The sequence below is a fragment of the Amblyomma maculatum genome, chromosome 1, assembly GCF_055883805.1.
Source record: "Amblyomma maculatum isolate TAMU_Amacu chromosome 1, ASM5588380v1, whole genome shotgun sequence".
NCBI lineage: Eukaryota > Metazoa > Arthropoda > Arachnida > Ixodida > Ixodidae > Amblyomma > Amblyomma maculatum.
Genome location: NC_139344.1, coordinates 432,999,256 through 433,025,375, shown reverse-complemented (window position 1 = coordinate 433,025,375; position 26,120 = coordinate 432,999,256). Strand labels below are relative to the sequence as shown.

Here is a 26,120-nt window from a genome sequence, read left to right as displayed (position 1 = left end):
CATGCTTGCACGATCAAGAACCGCCAGTCGTTACAGGACATTGCTGATTGCATCGAAGGATTGATGGTGGACACTAGCGTATTATCTTGACCCGTAACATTAAGAAACTTCTTGCCGCTTTTTCCACGGTGTCAGTTCACTGAGTGAAAGATGCGTTTGACACTGAAGGCGAACTGATTGCTTAATAAAGACAAAGCATCAAGATTACCATGATTTATTTTATTGAAGATGTCTCCCCGCACCACATATACCTCTATGGCTTTAATGTCACAACTTTGCATGCTATATGTTGAGCTTTCAACCCATGTTTTACGCCAGGACTTTGGGACTATCTTGATAATTTATCAGAATTGATCTCTCTGTCATTTATAACGATGTGTTGAACAATAACAATACAAAGAACAATCTTGTGTGAGCAATGTGGTCCAAAAAAAGAACTATTTATTTCTGTTGCCCTCTACCATTTCTTCACTAACGACGTAATGTGAGCTTCACATGAGGCTCGCGCGTCTATCCGCTCAATCGTTGCTTCGCGCGGGCGGGCTCCACCCAGCCCCCGAACTTCCTCTCAATTTCCTTGGCTACCGCCAAGCAGAGTCGGTCGTTTCCTCGGCTCGCCACCACTTGTACCGCCACGGGCATGCCGTCTCCCGCCGTGCGAAGGATGGGACACACGCTGACCGGCACCTGAAGCACGTTGAAGACGCACGTGAAGTTGAAGCCATCGGGAAAGAACAAACCTTGGTGGTGGTAATCCGCTGGAGCCGTAGTCGCGGGCAGGATGAAGACGCCGTCGTCTCTCAGAAGGGCCTCCAAGTAGTCTCGCAAGTGATCCAGCGTACCACGGAAGGCGGCTATTGCGCGCTCGGAACTCAAACAAGAAAACGTAGACGCCCAACAGAGCAACATGGCGGCGGCAGTGTTGGGACAGCTGCCGGTCATGATGCGGAGGAACTCGGCGGTGTAGTTTATTCCAGTGGAGCCCGGCCTGAAGAGGTCGTGCAGTGGACGCGATTTGGATTCTTGGTAGGCCAGAATCCACTTGGGTATTCCGTAACGCAGCTCGGGAACCTCGAGCCGACTAACCTCGACGCCGTGATCGTTGCGTACAAAGTCGATAACCTGCAGAGACAGAAATATACCCAACCGGAATAATTGAGATTATTCTGTTGTAGAGAATTTGGCAGCCACGAGTACAAAAAGATTCAAATTTGGAATTTGAATTAGTGTCACGGCAAATAAAAGAATAATAATGGGCGAAGAAAAATATTTCAGTTTAACTCACCTAATTATGAAGTTCAGGGCAGGAGGTGTGCATTTGACGCGCATTCGAAGCGTTACGTATAAATGGTGACGTGTATCGCTTGCATGGAAAACTAACGTGCAACTGAAAAGGATTGTCACCTACTTCCGACACATTTTGCTTGTACCGAGAAAAATCGGCTAATACGTATCTGCCTGTCATCATTGCAAGGACTCAGGGCACTTTGCTGTCCTTGGCAGCCAAATCAACACAACTTTATTTACGTCGTTTCCGGGGCCCAAATGCTCATAAATTCTCTTTTGTGATGAGCGCCCGTATAACGAAAGCTCCGCAGGAATATTTTTAAAGGTGTCACTATTCCTCACGGAACGGCGTATAGAACTCTTATCTAATGATCTACATGTCGATCAACAAGGAGCTACACCTGGGTGTTTATTCAGAAGAAAATAAGATGTTAAGAGAAGGTCATCGCTCCGAACAGTTGCTCGGACCCAATGCGCCCTAGGAGAGTTGCCCATTCTGCGAGAAAACGAATCGATGTCGATACAAAATACTTCGCTGATGCGCAGCACAGTATGCTTCCTGAGAGAGATCCACACCCATGCTGCTTACTTCATTCCTAATGGTTCAAGGTAAAACAAAGCTACTCACATCCCTAACTGCTTTTCGGCATTCCCATTTCACTCGGCTCAACAAGTAGCTTCCTTCGTCCTCCATGTAGAACACTTTCAAATTTCGCAGGAGAACCTGAGAAGAGAAATATGTGAATATTTTGCATCATGCACACATTTTAAATTGAATTGGTGAGGCTAAATTCCAGCAAACTGCCCATAAATTGCAGGAAGCTTTCATGAGGGCAGTAATAGTGCGAGTAAAATTGTTCATAGTAAACAAAACTGGTAACAGATACATAATAGTTAACGCAGGAGTCGCTGTACATCAAACAACTGATCACAGAACGACAAACCGAAATTGAAATTCGTACCATTCGGCAGTAATTGATTCAATTGGCTAATGTTTCACAGCAATATAGGCCTTCAAATACACGAGGCCTGCAAAATATTTGCTTAATTTTTTCCTAGCTGATCACGCACGCAGCCTATAAGCTACGGAGAGGAAATTAGCTTCCCTTCTCCCCCCCCCCCCCCTTACTCTTTCTGCTTAAAATAGACATGAAGGGAGCTAACAGTCCATGATTCCGAGGAAAGCATAACAGAACATTTTTATTTTTCAAATGACATCCGAATTTCGCGTGTGGTGCACTACGAGTCAGGCTAGAGCGCCGGAGTTCGTTCTTCTGCTTTCGTGGACATTTCATGGTGTTTGTAACTTAAGAGCGTGAGCGTAAAAATTTCCAAATCAACAAAGTCTGATGGGGAGGCTCAATGCGCTGGACAAATATTCGACACGACGACGTGTTTTCTGGGCAAATATTTCATTTTTAGTGGCACTGATTATTAAGAATCATTTTTTCAGGAGGAGGCGCCAGTGAATGGGAACATTTATGTGGAAAGATTCGTATGGTCGACAGGCGGCATAGCAAGATGTTCGCGTGGAATGATTGAGGAGGGGAAGTAGGATGAGAGCCAAAATTGGGGTCCTGATATTGAATACTAGTGTCCGGACACAACCTTTCAAGTACATATTCGCGATATGTACATACATCCAATGTATCCTTCGTAGCCAACACATCCTGAGAGGTAGCAGTGTGGCGCCTTAAGTAAGCAGGGTGTCGCATTCACCGTAAACTGAAAACTCTGCAGAATTGCCTAGATTTACAATATAACTCGCACCCATAGACAATCGCACATATTGACCTGTCATGTTCGAACTGTCATAAGAGGATCACACCTTGAGCCCAGTGGATCACCGTGCCAATTATAAGCAAATGCAAAGTTGATAGCACAATTTCTTATTTCAAATTTTCTTAAGAATAAAATATTTGATTGGTCTGATTAATCTCACTGCGAGGAATTCAATTTGAGGGAGTAAAATGTCGCACATTTTTTTTGTCTTCGCTCACACCACTATATATTTAGCACAACCGATGAGTGTACACAGTCGTGGTCGTAATGTGTGTTGCAGACTGTATGTTTCTGGTGCTTTAAAATTTTTAGGGGAATTGAAATGCCTGGTAGAATTTAATTGCCAGCAGGCCTTTTTGTAACAGGATAATCCTTTGGCAAAATACAAATTTATATTACGTTAATTGTTACAGTCCCGCAATTTCGCAATCTGAGTTATTTATTGCACCAGCATCTCACTGTGGAGTTTTATCCTCTGCGCCATAGAGAAATATATTTTTCTATTTAAAGTCCTCATTACAGCAACCGAATAGCCTTTCATATCGCTACTTATGCAGACACCTGTTGCGGGAGCCCAATATGAACAGTAACCCCATATCTTCAGTAGTGTATGCTGCCTTTAATATAAGATTAATGGGAGTGTGCTGAAACAAAATACCTGCCTGTGGGGAAATATACATTTTGGGCTGACCTTAAGCTCCGCTCGCGTAACTGCACGGAGATAGTTGTGAGACGTTAAATATGTAAAACAGCACCGGAAGCATAATAACAGCATGCCGGTTATCTTATCACAAGCGCGCTGAACAAGGCTTCGCAATCGACTTAATTTTTTCCTATTTTTATGGTGTTATGGCTTATAGCGAAAACGTTTCCTGGTCACACCGTAGTATATTTTTTCAAATATCCTAAAGCTACCTTTGAAATCCCTTCTTCAACGCAATTCATGACGCGGATAAATTGAGAAGCGTCTGCATATTGACAAAGATAAGTTTTTTAGATATTGCCGAATCTGGGAAGCCTTACTTGGCTATCGAGACGAAGTTCCGCTGCTTTGGGCCCTGCCATGACACTTAGCATGAGTGGCATGTCTTCCGCATATCGACACATTGGGCCTGGGGTGTTGTACTTGACCATGGTGCCCACGTCGGGAAGCAGTCCGTCGAGTGAAAGGACACCTGAGAAATACGCAGTGAATATGCTATATTGTATTTCTGAGAACACAGAAACACATACGCTGAGTAACGGACATGCGAATGCGAACGTATAGATAGAATAATGAAAGGAGGCCCAATGAAGGACGGACAAAGGTATGGGTGCGCCTACAACTTTAAATTAGTCGTGCTCAGTAGATCCCAAAGGCCATCTGTCAGGGTTTAATTAGCGTGCTGTGATTCCAATTCATTTGGCAGACGCTGTTTGCAGCAGCCGACTTGAATTTCAATATAGTCTTCCCTACTTAATAATCGCTCCGTGTTTTGTAGGGTTTACGAAAGCATGTAACCGTGTTGTGGGGTCACGTCCTTGTTTCTGCGCTGTTTTTATCCGTTCTTCAAGCGCCAATAAGCACACTAAAATGCCCTCTTGGGTGTAACTATGTGTAGCCCCCCTGTTCAATCTATGAAGTTTTCTGGTTTGTAATTCAAAAAGAAAACCTCTTCCTAGCAGTCGAGTCTAAGCGCTAACTGTAAAACCTTATGCTTCAACCTTTTAAGGGACTGGGCAACTGGTGAAACTACCTTGAATTTAATACGGGGTTCTTTTACCATTTTCGGCTTTATGATGTTTAAACAGTAAAACCACTGGACACGCTACTAATTTTGGGTTTGGCCGTGTTATCGCAATATTATTTATTCTTGCGGCTGTTTCCCTGAGTTATATTCCTACTACTTATTAATTGAAATGGCTCTAGAGGTGGAGGCTAAATTACTGTTATTGAATTACGGCCGCGACCTTTGCATTTCTCCAGAAAAGACATAGCAGCATGCAATACAGTGGCGCACGTGCGTGAACTATCCCCTCCTGCATGAGCAGCTTCGGCACGTAAATCTAGCAAACAATATCAGGCAACGTATAACTGATGACAACTTCTTATGGATCCTATACCACGCCATATATACTGCGCTTTGTTGTACATTAATCTATATTGCTTCCCCAATTCATTCTACTGCGCCATAATTTAAATTATCGTAATGCCAATCGTGGACACCGTATCTGTAACTGGAACAATCGCCCAGAAAGACATTTGAATAAGAGGTATCAAAGGCTCAATCCTCTGAATTTGACAGATAAGATTTCAAACCATTAGCTTCATAGACAACAAGTAATGAATTCGCAAAACGATTACATTCTTCGCATTCCTCCAAATATTTCTCAAATCATTCCCACATTCCCGCGTAAGCATAACTTTAATGCAGTGGACCGTTGAGTTGGTTGGTCAGACATGATGAAACACGCAGCAGCATAGGGCACGCCCGCGCCCGCACGCACTCGCACACACATACACACACACACAAGCACGCACCACCCCCCTCCCCCCACACACACAAACAAGGACGATGCTGCACTGACAATAATTGTTTGTACACACATACCTTTTTCCTTCTCAACTTCAAAGTAGACGCCACTTCATCTTTCACTGTCCTCCCAGTGATTTGAACTCTGTCTTCGATGAGAGAACAGAAGGCGTGCTCACACAATCTTCACCAGCCAAAGATATCGCCTAGGCTTCTAAGACCTCTCTCGACAACCTGTCCTTATTCTTCCTCAAAACTGCTACGTTATTAAGGTCTGCTGGGGACTTTTCTTTCTTACATAGCGACAGTATTTTCAGTGCTACCCTAGGCTAGTTCGGGACTTATCTAAAATTGCAGAGGCATGTTTTCTTATCCTGTCATTAATGCATGTCCCAGTGTGGCTGATGTTTTTTTTGCTGCAGAACAAGGCAATCTGATTTACTATCCCTTGGATGCATTCAGATCTCTTGTACGGTTCCGCTGTTTTACATCTTGATTCATTTTCGTTCATATTTACTCTCTTAAACATACTTTTAGCTTTGTTGGGAGCCATAGGAATTATATGAATGCCGAATGTTTGACCAATCTTGATCATGTTATGAGTAAAGCCATGGATATAAGCCACAAGAGATCTCTTCTTCCTCTGCATCAGATGTTCATTCCTTATCCTTTGTCACTCTACGTCAACGAGCTCATATTATTTATATTATATATAAACATTATATTATATATTTTTTCTACGGATCCCATGAAAGCTAAAAGTATGCGTGCGAGAGCGAATGCGAACGACAATAAATTAGGATGTAAACAGTGCATCGTACAAAATATTCCGAATGCATCCAAGGGACTGTTTGTCAGATTGCCTTGTCCTGTAGCAGGAAATAGATCAGCTAGACTGGGAGATGCATTAATGACAGGGCACGAAAACGTGCCTCTCCAATTTGGGATAAGTCTGAAAGTAACCTAATGTCGCACTGCAAGGACTGTACGTTAGGCAAGAAAGAAAAGTCCTCAGAAGACCTTAATAACGTAGCGGTTCTGAGCAGGATTAGGGAAAGGTTGATGAGAGAGGTCTTAGAAGCCTGGGAGATATCTTTGGCTTGCGAAGATTTTGTCGCTACGCCCTCTGTTCTCTTATCGAAGAAAGAGAAATACTTTTTAAATCACTGACAGAAAGATGAAGTGGCGTGTACTTAGCAGCTGAGAAGGAAGAAGGTATTGGTGTACAAATAATGAGTTGTCAGTGCAGCATCGTCTTAGCGCGCGCGCGTGTGCATGTGTGCGTGTGCGTGTGCATGTGTGCGTGTGTGCGTGTGCGTGTGCGTGTGCGTGTGTGCGTGTGCGTGTGCGTGTGTGTGTGCGTGTGCGTGTGCGTGTGCGTGTGCGTGTGTGTGTGTGTGTGTGTGTGTGTGTGTGTGTGTGTGTGTGTGTGTGTGTGTGTGTGTGTGTGTGTGTGTGTGTGTGTGTGTGTGTGAGCGCGTGCGTTGTCACCTATTCTTCTACGTGTTTCATGAAGCATAACTTTACCCAACAGGACGGGGTTCCGGATCTTCAGTTCATTGGACAAATGCACAAAAGGCGTTAATTACATACACAGATGTAGAAACATAAGCCTTAATGTGGAGCGCGAAGGTTTCTAGAATGAACTACGAATGACAACGACCTGTAATTAGTAGCAAAGGTAGAACTAAGAGGCGGGATTCAGTGTTTGAATAAAATAATTTTCATTCCTTAGTAGAGAAAACAGGCTTGACAAACAATTAGGTTGGAACTTATCACGGTGAATATTATTTGCGAATAGGGATAGTTAGTAGGGATCAGTAATATTATTGTCTTTAGGTCTAATCTCAGCGGCCCATTAGTGAATTCGCCATAGCTCAGAGTCACTTCAATTAATTTTCTCAAGGTAATGAAATGCGCGTAGAAAAATTCAATTAACAATATTCTTTGTCAGGGTGACTAGTCGCCTCTTCTGCGGGAAGCAGTTTATAAACCGAGAGTGGTAAATGAGCAGTTCCGATAATCTGAGTATATAGGAGAATTATGCGCGGTGAGAAGAAACGTTCTAACCAAAATTTTTACTTGAGCAGACAGCGACAAAATATGTGTGCTCTTACTGGTCACATATCTATCAATTTACAGCCATTCACAGCCGGTAGTACTTTCCTGATTTTATTTTTGAATGAAATACTGATATAGTGTGGAGGTTGCAGATTATACCGCTACGTGTACATGTTAAGAAAGATTAGGGCATGATAGCTCTAGCGCTGGACGGGCATGTTAGTGATACGTTATTGGGCAATGGCGTGAAAGACGTGTAAAAAAGATTGAAGCACGTTGATAGCACTGAATCATGACTGACCTTTATTATTAACGTCAGTGGTCCCTTTTCTTGTTTGTTCGCACTTACAATATACCGGATATGTTTTCATGTATCCAACATCAAGTTCATATCGGCGTTCATCCTGACCTTTTCCCTTGAGGGCACGCACTTTGCGTTTTTCCCTGACAAACACAACAGGAAGGTAGTGACTATTCTCAGCGCGCATTGACGTAGAAGCTAGCAGTCAAAGAGGCTGCGACGCAGAATATATCTGAAACTGCATTCTTAGCATCGAATAAGCATCCCCAGAATTTTTTTTTTTTTTGTAGTGATAGTATTGGCCTGCTTTTAAAGCACCAAACATTTCATCCTTGTGTCTCAGGTGTGATTCCTGGCATTGAAAAAATAGCAAAGCGGCGCAATGTTGCTTCATATTTCACAGCTCTTAACACCACGTTTTGCTTTCTTACCCGCAGTCGGCTTGTGACCAAAGATTCCACAGTAAGCACTTGGAAGCCGTATGCTCCCTGCTATATCTGTGCCGATTCCGAGTACGGATCCGCCCGAAGCAATCAAGCAGGCTTCACCACCTACGGAGAAAATTGGTTGCGCAGTGAACAACAGAGCTGCAAGATGCGTGTCTTACCTTGCAACATCTGATTCAAAGAGAGCTGTCAGCAACCCTTCGTACGAACGCAGCAAAGCTGTAGTTAATGTAAGAATAACTGGCGTGTATACACTCTATACACTTTTGTTCTGCCCTCGTGAACGAGAAAAAAAGTATGAGGAGCAGGCGGTGGTCGTTGCATGTACTGCTGTGACCAGCTGGTGCTCATCGAAAAAATGAGCACTTAATGGAATAAGCCTATTGGCTAAGGGCATGTATATACATATTAAAGAAAGAGTGGAAGAAGATGGTGTATTAAAGAAGGCATATAGCAAAAGCGGTTAAAGAGATAGAAGGTAGTAGAGAAACAAAGGATGACCAGGAGAAAAATGTCGATTAGCATCCGCCTTCAGAGGAAGAGATAGGTGAACAATCAAGTGAGATAGAAGAAAGAGTAAGCTATAACAAATACGGCAAAAGCATTTTTTGTCGTGCAGGCTTTAGGCTCAAGAAATTGAGTTAAAAAAGATCCCTGTATTAAGACAAGAAAAAAAAAACCGTGAAGAATGATGGTGAACAAGATTCAAACAGAAGTAAAACCTAATGCCAGTCCCAGTCGGATTTGCGTGCTTTTCTCTCCTCCTTTCGTCATCCGTTCGTAACTCGTCACTGGTGGTATTTAAAAATATTGTCACGTACAAGGGGCAATATGTCCAAAGTGGCAACGCTAGGTGGAAATATGTACTTATATTAAGAGATTCCTACTTTCCTGAAAACATACAAGTGCGTGGTGAGCTTTCAACGCCTATTACTTCAGTCAGCAAGCGCGGATCGACAAGCTTCACCTAAAAATTTAAAAACGCGACCGTTACACAATTTGGCATCGATGGTGACGTAGCAGTCAAGTCCACGAAGAAGTTAGCCGAGAAAAACATTTTCAGGCATCTATAGGAGGAACAAGTGTGTGAAGTCGCCTACTCGCAAATTGGCAGTGACCTCAGGAGCATTCTCTGGTCTAAGCATACACTTGGGACCTAAAAACAAGACACTGGCTGATGGATTATTTCACTTTTATAAAAACATTCCCTAGTAAAGGGTAAAAATAAGCAGGCATGAAGTCACCAAAAATAAAATAACTACATAAAATATCTATACCTGTTAATATAAAATAATACACCATTACAGTGGTTCGATCTGCAAAAGTGCATAACAGCTAGATAACGGTGAAAATATACGTTAAGACTAGAGCAATATATATATATATATATATATATATATATATATATATATATATATATATATATATATATATATATTTATATATAAGGTCGTGACGGCAAGGCCAGCGATGCCTTGTCTAGAGTTTTAATCCGATGACAAAACCCAGGCGCATGCCGGAGCTGGCGCCGCCGGACGATGATGATGGTATGCACAAATGAAAGAGGAAGATCATGGCATGTACAAATTAAAGAACATCCACGGAAGGCTCGCAATATATATATATATATATATATATATATATATATATATATATATATATATATATATATATATATATGTGCAGATAAATGAAGGGGAAACGAGGGTGCTCGTTATAATACATGAAGGAAAGAAGCCAACAGTCGGCGAGGCCAAGGATAGCAATGGGGATTGTACTTTGTCTTTTTTTTAATTTTTACTTCGGTAATCACATAAATTAGTATAATCTGTTTGGAAGATAGGTAATTACACACAAAGTAGAAGGAAAAACAACGTGTCGATGGTGGAAACCGAACCCACGACCTCCGAACAATGCGTCCGGTGCTCTTCCAACTGAGCTACATCGGCCGCCTTCCCACCTGCTATTCTCTTGGGTATTAATGTTGTCTCTATACGAACCTTGAGAGTGTTCACCGGCGCCACCCTCAATTATAGCGGTGGACGCGGAACGTCTTGTGTTAACGCCAGCGTCAATTAGAACGTGACGCTGGCGGTAACATACGTAGAACCGCCAGCATCACGTTCCCGCATCACGTTCACGTAAATAGTGAACCAAACCCTTCCGAAAAACTACATAAGGATTAAAATGTATAAACAGAAGATTAGCTTTTTATGACCTGAGTGTGCTTTGACACATTAGAGTGCAGGAGCAGAAGAAAAGCTTTACAACTAGCTTATCTTAGTGACTTTTAAGAGTAATTATACGGGACTCCATGGTGATGCCTTCCTTTGGAAAACGTAACTGTTGTGTACGTTTTTTTTATATTTACCTCTCTACGCTTAGCCTTTGTGTGTTAAGTAATTACAAGATATATGCTAGACCAGTATTTCTATTATTACTCCCTTGAAAAAATTGCCACATTTGACAATATTGCAAAACGTTGGGCGAGCAACAGGAATAATTGAAACCTGTCTCATATGAGCGGGCACCTAAATAAGCAATGTGAAAGTTGATGAGCGACCTATGGCGGGTTCGAAATACTGTGGTGCGGGAAAAATGGCCCAAATCAATGGGCGTTTTGTGAGAATTACTTTCGCTGTAATCATGTCGTAAAATGTTTACTCGTTTGGGAGCAATTCAACCTTTAACGAATACACTTTAGAAGAGAAGCTGTTCAGTGTAGCAAAGATTCTTCCCGTTTAAGGTGGGATTATTTTATAGTATTCAGAACGTCAACTCTCGACAAAGGACGACGACCTCAAAAAGTGCCTAGCTGCAACCCGAGTGCCCGACGGGTCTGCTGGTGTGGAGAACAATGGAGAGAGAGAGAGTGTGACTAGGACGAGTCAGGAGCACGTGCGTCCGCCAGTAGCGCCACCGCGCCGCGCCAGACAGAAGACAGACGGGGTGTCGAATACGAACGAGACAATATCGCTGTAGTAATGCTGACCTAATTCTGTAATTAAAAAGTTTAATAACCCCAGTTTCATTTGTTTGACTCCTAACAATTCAGAGAGGGATAGGCAATGTACGCCCGAATGAAGTAACCGTCCAGCCCCACCATGCCAGTCACCCGCAGCGCAGCATCTTCAACGGATAGACCAACAAAGTTGGCGGACGACCGGGCAGCAATGGCAGGAACGACGACTCAGGCCAAGGCGCACTCTACGACACGGCAACCAGCGGAAACTTACCTCAGATACCCCCAGTCAACGATCAACATAGCAGAAATCCTACAAGCCAGCATTCAGGCAGCATTGAGAGAAGCTATCAATGGAATTGCCTTGCTTCAGATGCAGCAAGCAGCGGCTACACCCATCGTCAGCGCGGCAGAGCTGCTCGGGTAGTGCCCTCGTTTGATCCGGTGTCTTCGAGCTCTCTAACGCCAGGCGCGTGGACGACTTGACAGAAGTCTACCATTGGTCCGACCGGCTGACATATGGAAATGCACTCTTAAGTTTGGAAGGGCCTGAGAAAACATGGTATGACTCCCTCCGCTCCATCAACAAAACCTGTCCGGAATGGAAAGAAGGAATTAAGTGCACCTTTCTCAGGACAGCGGGATCTCAACGACTCCGCAGGGAAATGGAGGAGAGACGACAGAAGCGAGGTGAGCCCATCGAGTGTTATTACTATGACAAGCTCTCCAAAGCTCGCCGTTGCGGCCTCACACATGAAGCCTACATTGAGTACTTCATAACGGGGCTATACGATGACGAGGTCATTGGAGCAGTGAGAGTACGCACGTACGAGCCACCACAGGACCTTCTTCACTGCCTGTAGTGCCTTGAAGAAAGGTTAGGAAACATCGCTTCCAAAACTTTCAAACCAGATCGCCTCCGAATGCTCGTTTTCCCGTCATGTCCAACACCTATAGCCACAAAAGCGAACCGGTGTGACGGTGTCGACCAACCGCAGGGACGCCCCTCCGAGGGCGAAAAGGAAGCCGCCATGGAATGTAAGGGGAAAACCACTCTGCTTCAGCTGCAGCGAGCACAGCACGAGTCCCTCAAATGCCCGCACCTCATGGAGGGCACGATGCACAGCGTGTGAGCGAGTGGGTCATCAAAAAAACGACTGCAAAGCAAAAGCAGAAAGGAGCGCGCGTCGCTCAGAACGTCGTCGTATTTGATATCTTAGGCACTGAAAAGGCGAACTAAAAGTATGTCATGATGGCGAAGGCAAACGGCTCCGACATATGATCATACTTCGCTCTCGGCAGCCAATGCGTAACTCTGCGGAAAAAAAAATGCAGACCGCATCGGAATCGCTTACTCGAAGTTGATCAAGCCGCTCACCATATGGTGTTACGGGTCAGGGCACGTGACACCGTGTGGAGAAACACGCGTCACTCACGGTCGACCAAGCTACAGCGGACGTTCCTGTGCTAATTGTGTCCGACGCGTCCCAGTTCCTGCCCATACTTGTGGGTCAACCATTTACTGAGCAACCATACGTCACAATTGTCAGGCGGAAGAACACCGTGCGGATATTTGAGGTGCACGATAACGTGGAGGATAGCAACGACAAGCTTCAGTCAACTGAAATCCCAGAGCTTCCAGAACGACCCGCATGCATTTGGACGAAGGAAACAACGGTGGTACCCCCACAATACGTCGGTTTCGTTATGCTCCACGCCACAGGCAGCGCAACATGATCCGATGTGTTTGTTGACTTTCAGCTCAGAAGAAGGTCGAGAGCATAGCACGTTGTGTCCGCAGCGTTGTCGGGGCTAATGAAACATGCATCCCGATCACGAGCGTTTCTAATCATGACCTGACCATCAAAGAGAACGAGCGGATCGCACGAGCAGAAATTTGCTACCTGAACGATACCCCACTGCGAGAGAGTACGTCGGACAGCAGTGTTGTTCAGCATTCAGTGATCCCTAGCGAGAACATCAAAACAGGGCCAGGTGTTACTCATGTAGAGCGAGAAAAACTCGAAAAGATTGTTTGCTAATATCGAGACTGCTTCGCAAGCGCCGTTTCAGAGATCGGCTGCACAAATGCCGCTGAAATGAACATTCAGCTGACATCACCGGAGCCAGCGAAATTTCGTCCCTACCGACTCTCCGACGACGAACGGGCACTCACAAAGGAAATGATCGAAGAACTAAAGCTAAGAAAATTCGCAATGCAAGGACAATTTCGACAGGAGCGGTCGGTGAAACGGGATGACCGAATGTGAGCGCCAACTCTCGACAAAGGACGCCCCCCTGCAAAAGTGCTGAGCTGCAACCAGAGCGCCCGGGCCGTCTTCAGGTGTGGATAGCGATGGTGAGAGAGAGTGTGCAAGGCGGACGTGTGCCCGCTAGCGGCGCCTCCGCACCGCACATGACAGACAGACGAGGTGTCGAATACGAATGAGACAAGATCGCTGTGGCCATGCTGACCTAATTTTTTAATTATTAATTTTAATTAACTACTTTAATTTGCTTGACTCCTAACAGTATTGCAACTGTATGCCGTGGTAAGCTAATAGACGTTGTAAAAATTGCCGTTCAGGACTGGAAGACTTCTCCAACTGGAGAAGGCTTTACGAAGCTTTTACGAGTTTTACCACGTACCGCTGCTTCCTCCGGGTACCCGGCGGGTGTCATAGGGGTTCTTTGTGGCTCCATCCAGCTTGTTCTCCGCGTCAAACCATAGCAGCTGCTCGGGAACGTTGGTCATCGCCACCAGTATCGCTCCGGCTGCGCGGAGCTTTGCCACGACAGCCGCGTCTTGGCTGGCACGACGACCCTTGCTGAATGGAGACCCGACGTCGTAACGCATTCCTGCATGTCAAAGGCAACCGCGGTTAACATGTGCATGTCAGGTCAGCGTGTTCCGTTTTTATTAAATGCCTTCGCTGCATGTAGAGCGCTGTTCTGGCCTGAATTTGGACACCTGCGGCACTTCTCATACTAGATACGTTGTTAACGTGCGAGAAAGATAAACAACAAAATTGCGGCCTATTTGCATAGTTAATCAGATACGAAGTAGTTGCGTAGCAAACTGTTGTACTTCAGCTCGTCAAGCACAGCGAGCCTGCGCTGAAGTGCCAAACGTACGGCCCCGGCTTCATCTATTGCGATGCAACGTAAAGGCGCGGCCCAGCCGCGTCCTCAGCTTTCCTTAGACCACCTTCAGAAATGAACGAAACAGGCACAATGCACCTCTTCACCGTGCACTGTTCTGCGGCCGAAAGGTCTGGAGTGGATTCCCGAAGTTGAGGACGCGCAAGCGACACATGACTGCTCACTCCCGAGTAGACAAGTTTGTGAAACGCTGCCCAGTGGGGGCCCGGCAGCCACGTCTGCAACTGACATCCCCCTCTCTCACTGTCTTACTCTCTCATTGGGTGCATCTATGCGGCCGCTCCGCCCCCTCAGTGTTAAGCCGCGTGATGCGGGCGTCGCCACTTTCCCTTCCTCTTCTTCAAATGTACGGACAGACGGATGGACAGAGAGAGAGACTTCTGCGGTAGCTATGCGGCCGCACTGCTTCCTCAATGATGAGCCACGCGACGCGCCTGTCTTCACCTTCTCTTTCTCCCCTTCACGTTCACGAAGAGAGAGAGAGCGCGCGATTTGAGGCAGACATAGGCAAAATCTGTGATTGTGGCTAATAGTGCTACGCACTCAAAACAAGGCGCGTACAAAGGAGCCGTTATTGCGTTAACTATAAAACCCAAGAACCTTCTGGCCAAGGATTATCTTACGAAGGCACTGCAAATGCAAAGTGCTTAGGACGGGGCAATGTTTCCTCCAAACTGCTAGCGTTTACGTAGCCGCCAACAAGCGCATAGTAGGTTACTTTATTTCTTGTGGTTCCGCGAATAACCTCACAATTGTTGTAGCCTCCCTATGTAGCACGAAATAAACAGGTGTAGTGCAGCTTTTGAAAATAAAAGTTAAAGTTCATTTTTATGGCTTGGGAGGAAGGTCGTATTCTAGAAAAAAATCACCATGTTCAGCGTTTGTTTAGAACTGGGTTAAGTGATGCTATAGGCCCTGTCATGAAGGTGGTATGAATCAAAGACATAAAGAGAGATTATGACATTAACAGACGACCTGTTCCCACTCTCTTCCTGCGCCTTGTGCCAGCCTTATTATTGTAAAGTTGCTCTTTGCCTTGTATCGACAAATTCAAGAAGAACTTTTGCGGAAAAATTGAAAAACCAAAATCTGAAGTCAACGTTTCATAACTACTCCTGGAACCAGTTATCAACCTAATGCAAGCAAAGTTTATTGTCAGCTTTCTCCAACGTTCTCTCTCCGACACAACACATTGTATAGGAGTTCCTAAATAAACCTTTAAATATATAAAAAATCTTCACAACAAACCACTGTTTAATACGAACAGGGCATTTCTCACAGTGCGCCTAAAAGTGCATCAGTTCTGGAAATTCAAAGCGAGGATTGTTTAAACGTCCTATAAAGCGTGCAGTTGAACTCGCAGGCAGCAAGTTTCTGCTTAACTCGGCAGGCTACGGAACATAAATAGAACCATTTATTGCATGATATTTGCTGATAAATTAATTGGATGTATGCTTGCAGCTGGCTGTGCAATTATGCAATTATGGCTGTGAGGCTCAAGTAAACGTAATTTCCACTGGCAACACCAAACGCTTGACTAGCGAACGAAATTTGAAAAGCCACCGGGATACTAAGACAAAAGAATATTTTCTTTTCTGCAAGCACAAAACACTGTCGCGGAATATTTTCCCATTCTTTCGGCATGCATAGTTGTTGAATTTTTGCAGCATTCCAAGCATTATATTTGTTTCGTTTCTGTTTGAAAAGCAAAAGCTTTTACTACTGCCCTCCGCATCTTCTTCCTCGTGTGCACAATGTTAACATTTAATCGAACTGAAAGCACTTGACAGCTATGACATCATTTCAGTCGCCACCGCTGCCACCGGAACCAAGCGCTCGCGCCTGCTCAGTCACCGTGTTAGCCATGACGTAACTAAACCGCAGTTACACCAGAGCCGTGCTCTCGCTCTGTCTCTAGACAGCCTCAACTGCCTCTAAACCGTACCAACGCATTGCAACAGCTGTTGACAACTTATCGGCTGCAGTCGTCATGGTTGTTCCAGGCGATAGCCTCTTAAAGCCTCTGTGACTCACAAGAGACGAAGACGACAGGAAGAATCCGATCATCCAGGGGAGGGGGTGGCCTAGAAGATTCCACACACAGACGAAGAGAGGTGGGTCGAGCGAAACGGGCCGCTCTTGCTTTGGTTAAATAAATTTAGCCGAGTTAAAGGTCTGTCAAATTTTCCGCATATATATATATATATATATATATATATATATATATATATATATATATATATATATATATATATATATATATATATATATATATATATACTGAAATCGCACAGTCCAAATTTGTTTTCTCGTGTATTTCCCTGAAATAAACCGTACAATGGGCAGAGAATACATTCTGTCCACTTGAGATGTTTTCTCCTTTATTAGCTGCCTCTTTTGCGAAAATGTGGAAAAATTGTTGAACATTATACAGTGAGAATGATGATGGGTAAAAGACTTAATGATCAACAGCAAGCCCATTTCACTTCACACTTAGTTAACAGCATGCTTTTTGCAGCTTAGAAATTGTACTAGCAGTTTCATTATACTACGCCTTCAGTTCTAAGAGCACTCGCAGAGCAGCGCACCTCTATAAAAACTTTTTTTAGTCTATTCTTGATGCGATTATCGAAGTTAAATGAGCCGGTTTTTGCACAGTAGAGTCTGTTCGATAGGCCATATCATAAATAACATTTTGTTAACAAGCCTGTTCTCATTGCACGAGTCCTGCCTTCACAAAATATGTTTTGCGCTCAAAATTGCGATACGAACAGGCAGACCCTGACGGTTTTGCAGCCATACCTTTAACTGCAACGCAATTCTTTGTGGTGATCGGAATTCCCAGCAGCGGCTGCTCTAGTTCCAGCTGCTGCACGGTGCGGCTTCCGGAGGCCACGAGGCGGTCCACTTCCTCGGCCTTGCGCAGGGCATCATCGAACACATCCTCCACAACAGCGTTGAGCAAGGGCTGCAACTCCTTGATGCGACGGATGTACGCTCCAACTAGGTCGGCACTCTTCAGCTGCGATTCGTGTTTGGAAAGCATTCAGATACTACATTTTTCGGAGATGAAATATGGAGCATAATTCATCGATTCCAGTCAGTGAGATCAAATACAAGACAACTGACGCCAATTGACGCAGATTATACAAATGTAGAGAGCACGGAATTAAGTAATAAATAGCAGATGACTCTTGTAACCTATTCATTAAAAAATACACCTGTTGTGATGCACCTATTACTCGATATATAAGGGCGCATTAAAGGCGCATATTTGCTTCACTGAATCTCTTGCCGAAGCAACATATATATTTTACCACAGTCAACGAGAGTGAAAGGAATTCATAGCTTTATCCAAGCCTCGAATTCCGCACCTCGCAGCATAGAGAAGCAAACGCAGTACAGCAGGCATCGGAGGGCGTTTGCAATTGGTTTAGGGGAAGAAAAGGTGCCGTATCATTCACAGTTTTCTGCGAACACCTTAATCGAGCTGTAAAAAATAGGAGGAAGGTGGGAGTGAACAAAGAGAGAAAAAGGCGCCGCAATGGAGGGCTTCGCACAACAGCGCAATAGAGGCTTTTGCCCTATCGCACTTTAGGGTTCCAATGTGGGATATTTATTTCAGTAGCGATGCTGCCAGCTTTGGAGTACGCCACCTAATCTGTGAGAACCCAAGCGAGCTTCTAATGAAAGGCAGCTCTCTTTGTTCGCATTAATATAGCAGCGAAGGAAGCGAAAGAAATTGCGCTGAACAGGAACGGGAGAATTGCGCATAGCATGTTGAAACCTTCATTGTGAATGCCAAATAAGAGGGTGAGCCAAATAAGTGAGCCAATGCGAATATGTGACAAAAAGGTACTTTTTTATTAGTCTCCATGTGGATTTATACGCACGTTCCACTGACTAACAAGTTTCGTGATTTCCGTCTAATGAAACTCATTGGGTTGCTGCTTCAAAAAGTCTCACTGACTCTAGCGTCATCATCAGATACGAATCTTGTTCCCTTGAGCTGCTATTTCAATTGCCCGAAAATGTGGACGTCGGAAGGCGACAGGTCTGGGATGTGTGGCGCATGTTGCACCATTTCCCACTTCAACTTTGCAAGTTTAGCGTTAGCCACATTAGCTACATGGGAACAGGCAGTTGAGGAGAGCATGTTGCCGGGCTGTTGGTGATCCATTAAGTAAAACATTTAGCGCAAAAAAAGAACACAAAGGACAAAGAAGAACACATAAGACGTTTGACAAGCGCTTGTCAAGCGTCTTATGTGTTCTTCTTTGTCCTTTGCGTTCTTTTTTTGCGCTAAATTTTTTACTTAATGGGAACAGGCATTGTTGTGGAGCAAGATAACTCAATCGTTAATTTTCAACGTCGTTTGTTCTTGACTGCAACACGCAGCCTATCCAGGGTTTCACAATATCCGAAGCGATGGACAGTCTCTCCAGATTTAGCAAATGTGATCAGTATTGGTCCCCTGACAATTGGGAAAAAAAAGTTAATCGCATCTTTCCGCCGAAAAAAAAACGGCCTTTGCTTTCTTTTTTTTTTGGGGGGGGGGGGGGGGGGTGAATTCGAAGGTTTCCACTATAAGCTTTGTCATCGTGTTTCAGGCCCGTAGTGGTGGTACCATGACTCGTCCCTGGTCACAATTGCATATAAGAAGTCGTCACCCTCATTTCGATACCGGGTCAGATGAGTCAGATGAGATGAGATGAGACCTCTCGTTCTTCTGGCGGTCATTGAGGAAATGCTGCGTGATGAAGTGATCCAGATATCGAAAAGCCTTTGGGTGGCACCAGTCTTTTGATTAAGTAAAAAGACGGCACACTACGCTTCTACGTTGATTACCACAGCTTGAATAGCCTAACGAAGAAGGACATCTACCCTCTTCCTTGCATTGACCGCACACTGGATCGGCTTGTAACGCTAAGTACATCTCGTCGACGGACCTGAGGAGCCGGTACTGACAAATTGAAGTCGACGAAAGAGACCACGAGAAGACTGTGTTCATCACGCCAGACGGCCTTTCGAATTTAAGGCAATGTCATTCGGCCTCTGCTCCACACCAGTGACATTCCAGCAAGTAATAGATACGGTACCAGCTGTCTTGATATGGTAAATTTGTCTACTATACTTAGACGACGTTGTTATGTTCTCTTCGAACTTTGAAGACCACATGAGAAGACTTCGAAAAGTACTTGACGCAATCAAGTTGTCAGGTTTGACGTTCAAAGGAGAGAAGTGTCACTCAGCCTACGAATAGATGCTTCTGGGTCATATCGTTAGCAAAGTTGGAGTTCGTCCTGACCCAAAAAAAACAGCTCCGATCATACATTTTCCACAGCCCGGTGAAAAGAAAGCTGTGCGCTGATTCCTCGGACTGTGCGCGTATTACCGACAATTCGTCAAGAGCCTTTCGCACCTCGTCAAACCTTTGACGTAGCTTACAAAGTAGGCGTACCATTTGAATAGGAAGCACCGCAAGCGGAAGCCTTCGAGGAGCTTAAGCGCCGCCCACAGTCTCTCTTTTACTAGGCCACCTTGATGAAAACGCCGAAACTGAGATACAGACGCGACCAGTCTGGGCCTAGGTGCTGTTCTCATTTACAAGAATGAAGAACAGGAGAACGTAAACCCTGATAGCAGGCCCGTCCAGAAAGGTTGGTTGGTTGGTTCATAGGAAGGGAAAGGCGCAGTATCTGTCACACTAGCCGAAGTCGATTACTCAACGATTACTCAACGAGGAGTGTCTCGGGATCATCTGGGCCACTTCAAATTTTCGTCCGTACCTATACCGTCGACAATTCAAGGTGGTAAGCGATCACTACGCGCTCTGCTGGCTGGAAAATTCGAGAGACCCCTCCGGCCACCTTGCCCGTTGTAGCTTACGACTTCAAGGATTTGACTTAAAACCGTAGTCTATAAGTCAGGCCGCAAGCTTTCCGACGCAGGATGTTTATCCCGTGCTCCCTTTGACGCTCCCCTAAAAGACGATGATGACGCCGCCTTTTTGGGACCGGTAAGCACCAGCCGTTTAGCGCTCCAGCAGCGCACGGACCAGTACTTCAAAGACTAAGCCGGTCCTGCATGGCAAAACAGCTCCCCCCCCCCCCCCCCTGCTTATTCAGGCGTCATTTATCATGGTTTTCGCTGTGAAGAACTTCGCACCCAAAAGAACCGCACTTATTCTTGTTGTACCTAAAAGCCTCCGGCAGGAAATTCTGCAGGCGTATCATGATGAGCCCACAGTAGGCATCTCGGTTTTGCGAGCACGTTGCATCGAAACCAGGAGTAGTAATTTTAGCCTGCCACTACCTGCCGACGTTGCCCACTACGTGAAAACGTGCCGTGAGTGCCAACAGCGCAAGACCCCGCCGAACAGACTAGCTGGACTACTGAACCCAATACCACCCCCAAGCCTGCCCTTTCAAAAAATCGGGATAGGTCTTCTCGGCCCCTTTCCATCTTCATCTATGGGTTGTTGCAACTGAAGGAAAAAGGCCCCGCCGGGGTGGTGCAGTGGTAAGACGCCCGACTACTCTGCCAGAGTACCCGGGTTCGAACCCGACCTCGGCGGCTGCGTTTCGATGGAGGCGAAACGAAGTGGCGTCCGTGTGATCGAAATTACACCGTTGCCCTCCACTACGACTCCCCTTTCTCTCTATCCACTTTCACTCCCACCTTCATCCCTTCCCTTACGGCGCGGTTCAGGTGTCCACAGAGCAAGTGTGACAGATACTGCGCCTTTCCCTTCCTATGAACCAACCAAGGAAAAAAGAAGAATAAATACACGGGCCTGATACTGGCTCTGTAGCCGAGCCACCTCAGCTGCCCGATTGATTTATAGGAAGGGAAAGGCGCGGTAACAGCCTCACTTGTTTTCTGTGGACACCTCAACGGCGCCGTAAGGGAAGGCAGGAAGGTGGGAGTGAAAGTGGAAAGACGGAGGAGCCGTAGCGGATTGCTACGGAGTAATTTCGACCACGTGGGGATCATTAATGTGCGCTGACATCGCACAGCACACGGACGCCTCTTCGTTTCGCCTCCATCGAAACGCAGCCGCCGAGGTCGGGTTCGAACCCGGGTACTACGGCACAGTAGTCTGGCATCTTACCACTGCACAACCCCGGCGGGGCCTTCCGCTGCCTTGTGCAGACAGAAGGGAAAATAGAGAGTTAAGAAAACGAAGAGAGAGAAAGACGCATGTCATAACAGCAGTCGTCCACCACCAAAACGGTAGCGGGTGCAATGAGGGCTTACAACAGTTAAAAATATGGTGGCATGCTACCCCCACCGCAAGCGGCAGTGACCTACCAGTCTCGGCACTGTAAGGCCAAGAGCAACCCCCATCCCCCCTCGCCTTCATCTACGGGTAACAATCGGATAATCGTGGCCAGCAGCTACCCTAACCGCTACGCCAAAGCAAAAGCACTACAAATTGGTACCGCGGCAAATGTCGCCAAATGCTTGTCGAACAAATTCTCTTGCGGCACGTTATCCCAGAAGTTCTCATCCCGGACAAGGGAACGACATTTGCAGCTGAGGTGACGCGAGCCATCCTGCAATGAAGTCATACAAACCATAGACAAACAACTGTGTACCATTCCCAGACCAAGGGAACAACACGATCGCGTACGTGATTGTCATGTACAGAGGGGATCAAAAGTTCCCAGGCCACAGGGTCTCCTTGCCGCCGGCATATTCTGGCACTTACGATTTATTAACGATATCAATTATATTAGAGGTTAGAATAATGCTTCTTTTATCCGCCACGGATATTTTGAGACTTGGGGTCGTCATAGCTGCTTGAGTATACTTCTAAGCAGAGCTTGTGGCCTGGGAACTTTTGACTGCCCCTGTACATCGACGCCAAGCACAAGACCTGGGACGCCATCTTGCCGTAAGTGATTTTCGCATATAACACGGCGATTCAGGTGACAACCAGAGCGATCCCTTTCTTGCTTGTGTACAGCAGGGAGCCCACAGTGACACTCGACGCAAAGCTGTAGCACGTAACCTGCGAGGACAGCTTTGACGTCACCGCCTTCTTGCAGCGTACAGAGAAAGCCCGACGACTCGCCCGGCTGCGCATCAAAGACCAGGAAAGCATCGATGCCCGGCGGTACAACTTCCGATGATGCTACGCAGAGTACAGGTCGGGAGACCAAGTGTGGGATTGGACGCCGATACGCCGCAGCGGACTCTGTGAAAAGCTCTTGCGGCAGTACTTCGGCCCAAAACACGTCCTTCGGCGCAGCGAACCGCTTAATTATAAAGTCATCCCCGACGGCGTGACTACATCTCAGCGGCGTATGAAGCGCTCAGAAATAGTCCATGTTGTGCGCCTAAAGCCTTAATATGTGCGCTAAAGGCCTTAGCTATTTTAATTTCTCCTATTGTGTTCACTTTTTGTGTTTGTTTTGTATGCATCGAGGCGATGCCTTTTTAAGGAGGGTGCAATGCCGCAAAGCATTCGAATCTGTTCGTTCTTTTTAGACAGCCGCTGGCATGTGGCCTTGTAAGTACTGAGTCCAGCACGCGGATCGATTGCACATTATTTATTCATGTCTGTTGTCCTGAGACGGTGTTGCATCATTTTCTTTGTCGCGCAAGATGCGTCAAGCTGTATCTCGAAGATTCTCCCACAACTCCGAGAACTCCCATGCACTAAATAAAGTTTTCAATTATTCAATCATAGCCAGTCTCGTGCGTTTCTACAATGTTCCAGGTTATGCTAGCCATGGGCTGTGGTTTTATATAGACGTTTTTTCGCTTCCTATAAATTGAGCGTTGACGGGAGAGACAGGCACCCTATGGTCGATGACCGCCGAGCACGATTGCTTGTATTGCAGCCGCCCAATCGCTTAGTTCTTAGGCGGGTGCAAGTCAGCCCTATAAAGAGTTTCTTTAGTGCAGTGGTAAGACGCCCGACCACTGTCCGGAGTTCCCGGGTTCGAACCCGACCACGGCGGCTGCGTTTCGATGGAGGCGAATTGAAGTGTCATCCGTGTGCTGTGCGATGTCAGCGCACGTTAAAGATCCCCAGGTGGTCAAAATTACTCCGTAGCCCTCCACTACGGCTCCCTTTTCTCTCTTTCCACCTTCTCTCCCATCTTCCTCCCTTCCCTTACGGCGCGGTTCAGGTGTCCCCAGAGCTAGTGTGACAGATACTGCGCCTTTCCTTTTCTGTGAATTAATGAATGAATGAAATACTTCATTTACACAAAGGGAATTCTCCCGGTGTTGGTGGGGCCCTCAGTCCAGGGCCCCAGTGGCCTTTGCCGTCTTGCGCGCTCTGTCAATCAGCTTGAGCTGGTCGTCAGGCGTCGAGCAGGACAGCGCAGCCTCCCACTGCTCCGGTGTTGGTGTGGTGTTTATTGGTGCTACCTGTGTTTCTTGACAGGCCCATGTAACATGGTATAGTGTAGGGGGTTCTCCGCATAGTGGGCATTTATTTTCATTCGTAGTGGGGTGGAATTTACTGAGTAGACTCAGATTGGGGTATGTGTTAGTCTGTAGCTGTCTCCAGGCAACCGACTGCTCTCTATTGAGGTCTTCGTGAGGAGGTAGATAGATCCTCCTTAAGGCTCTTTGATGTTCAAGGATGGCTCCATAGCGTCTAGTGACTGCGTCCGGTTCCCCGTCATTGTGCGCTTCCCGCTTGGCGTATGCTCGGGCATTGGCGTCGGCACGTTGGTTACCTTTGACAGTCTCATGGCCTGGTGTCCACGTTATGAAGCACATCGAAAAGCTGATTTTTCTTGCCTTGAGTATGCGGATGGCCACAGTGGATATGCGTCCGCTGCTATACCTTCGCGAGTCCGTAATTACTTTTGTGGTAGCCTCTTCACCCCGGTGGGTGATAGCGAGAGCGATTGCCGCTTCCTCAGCCTCGAGAATGTTGTTGCTCCTAATCGAGGCGCAGTAGGCGCAGTTGACTTCTTTAAGCTAATGATCAACCACACTGGCTACCGCTCCACGTTGTTCTTTGTATGTGGTCGCGTCGACGTACTACAAAATGTTTTTTTTGTCCCTGCGACGCTTCTTTCGTTTGCCTCGGATCTCCCCTCTCTTCTGGCCTTGTGTATTTTGAATGCATGTTTTTCGGAATCGGGTTGACCTTAATGATCTCTCATTTCTTTCGGTATGCTGCCCGTGCTGTTTATTTCTCTGCAAGCATCTCTCATGCCCAGTATATTTAGCGTGTTCCTTCGCGTTTGCGTCTGCATGAATCTTATTTTCTGCGCGAGAAGGTTGGCCTCGATGTGCTCTTGCACTGTGTTGTTTATGCCCAGTTTATTGAATTTTTCGGTCGAGGTGTTGACTGGTAGTACAAGAGCGCATTTGTAGGCTTTCCTCAAGATTGCCTCCAGTTGTTCTTTTTCCTGTTCGAGCGGAATTTGGTAGGGGATGCCATATACAATTCGGCTTACAACGAGGGCCTGTACTAGCCTACATGTGTCCTCCTCGGACATGCCTCGTCTTCTGTTGGAGATTTTTGCTATCATTCGCGTGCTCTGCGCGGTGGTACTTGCTAGCTGCCTGATTGATCTAAACGGCAGTTGCTTTGTATCCGCATGCCTAGGATTTTTATTTGCGACACTTCCGGGATCTTCTTTTCTCCTATGTAGATGTCTATGGAGTTGTGCAGATCGTACTCTCTTCTGTGGACTCTGAGCACCTCAGATTTCTCCGGAGAACATTCAAGGCCGAAATGTCGAGCGTATGCGTTGACAGCGTCTGCTGCTCTTTGCAGACAGTTTTGCTTTTCTCCTAAGAATCCCCTGGTCACCCAGATCGTGATGTCATCAGCATAGATAGCATGTCTGGCTCCTTCATTTTCTTCGAGTTTTTTTGCTCAGCCGATCATAACAATGTTAAAGAGCATAGGGGATATCACTGAGCTTTGCGGTGTTCGCTTTTTGGGGGTCAGGAAGGTATCTGTCCTGATGCCGCCTATTCCAATGGTGGCGGTTCTGTTACTCAAGAAGGCTTTCACGTACCTGTGTATTCTCTGCCCGCAATATAAGTTGCACAGCCCGTATTGCACTGCCCTGTGACTGACATTGTCGAATGCCGCTTTGAGGTCGAGCGCGGGCGAGATGTTTTCTCCGTATTTCGGGACTGTGTTAAGCACCTCCTCCTTGATCTGCAGGAGGATGTCCTGTGTTCATAGATGTTTTCGGAATCCGAACATAGTGTGCGGCATGAGGTCACTGTCCTCCAGGTGGGTCTGCAACCTCTGAAGCATAATTCTTTCGTATACCTTTCTCAAACATGACGTCAATGAAATGGGTCGTAGATTTTCCAGGCTGGAAGTTTTTCCGGATTTAGGAATCATTACTATTTCCGCATGAGACCAGTCTTTCGGGATGGTTCCCTGCTCCCAGTGTGTGTTAATGAATGCAGTAAATCTGTGGATTGAATTCTCGTCCAAGTTCCTAATCATGGCGTTGGTAATGCCATCCTTGCCTGGGGTGGTGTTTTTTGTGGCAGACATAACAGCGTGTCTGACTTCTTCTATATAATAGGTTCGTCAAGAGTGGGATTTGCTTCTCTCGTGTATGGCGAGCTGTAGTCGGCGCCCGTTTCGTCACCGATGTATC

At 46.1% G+C, this 26,120-nt stretch overlaps 1 protein-coding gene across 1 annotated transcript in view; it reads right to left on the bottom strand.

Annotated features, from left to right (window-relative positions):
• Positions 1 to 200: 200 nt before the first annotated feature.
• Positions 201 to 26,120, bottom strand: part of LOC146209417 (fatty-acid amide hydrolase 2-A-like) — a 47,898-nt gene continuing 21,978 nt past the window's right edge. Inside the window, exons 2-7 of the mRNA XM_084600155.1 lie at positions 17,317 to 17,536; positions 14,002 to 14,211; positions 8,376 to 8,495; positions 4,093 to 4,244; positions 1,916 to 2,011; positions 201 to 1,122 (exon numbers count right to left, since the gene is read on the bottom strand). Coding sequence (XP_084456281.1) covers positions 511 to 1,122; positions 1,916 to 2,011; positions 4,093 to 4,244; positions 8,376 to 8,495; positions 14,002 to 14,211; positions 17,317 to 17,536 — 1,410 coding nt within the window. The 3' untranslated portion in view covers positions 201 to 510. The remainder of the gene's footprint in view (positions 1,123 to 1,915; positions 2,012 to 4,092; positions 4,245 to 8,375; positions 8,496 to 14,001; positions 14,212 to 17,316; positions 17,537 to 26,120) is intronic.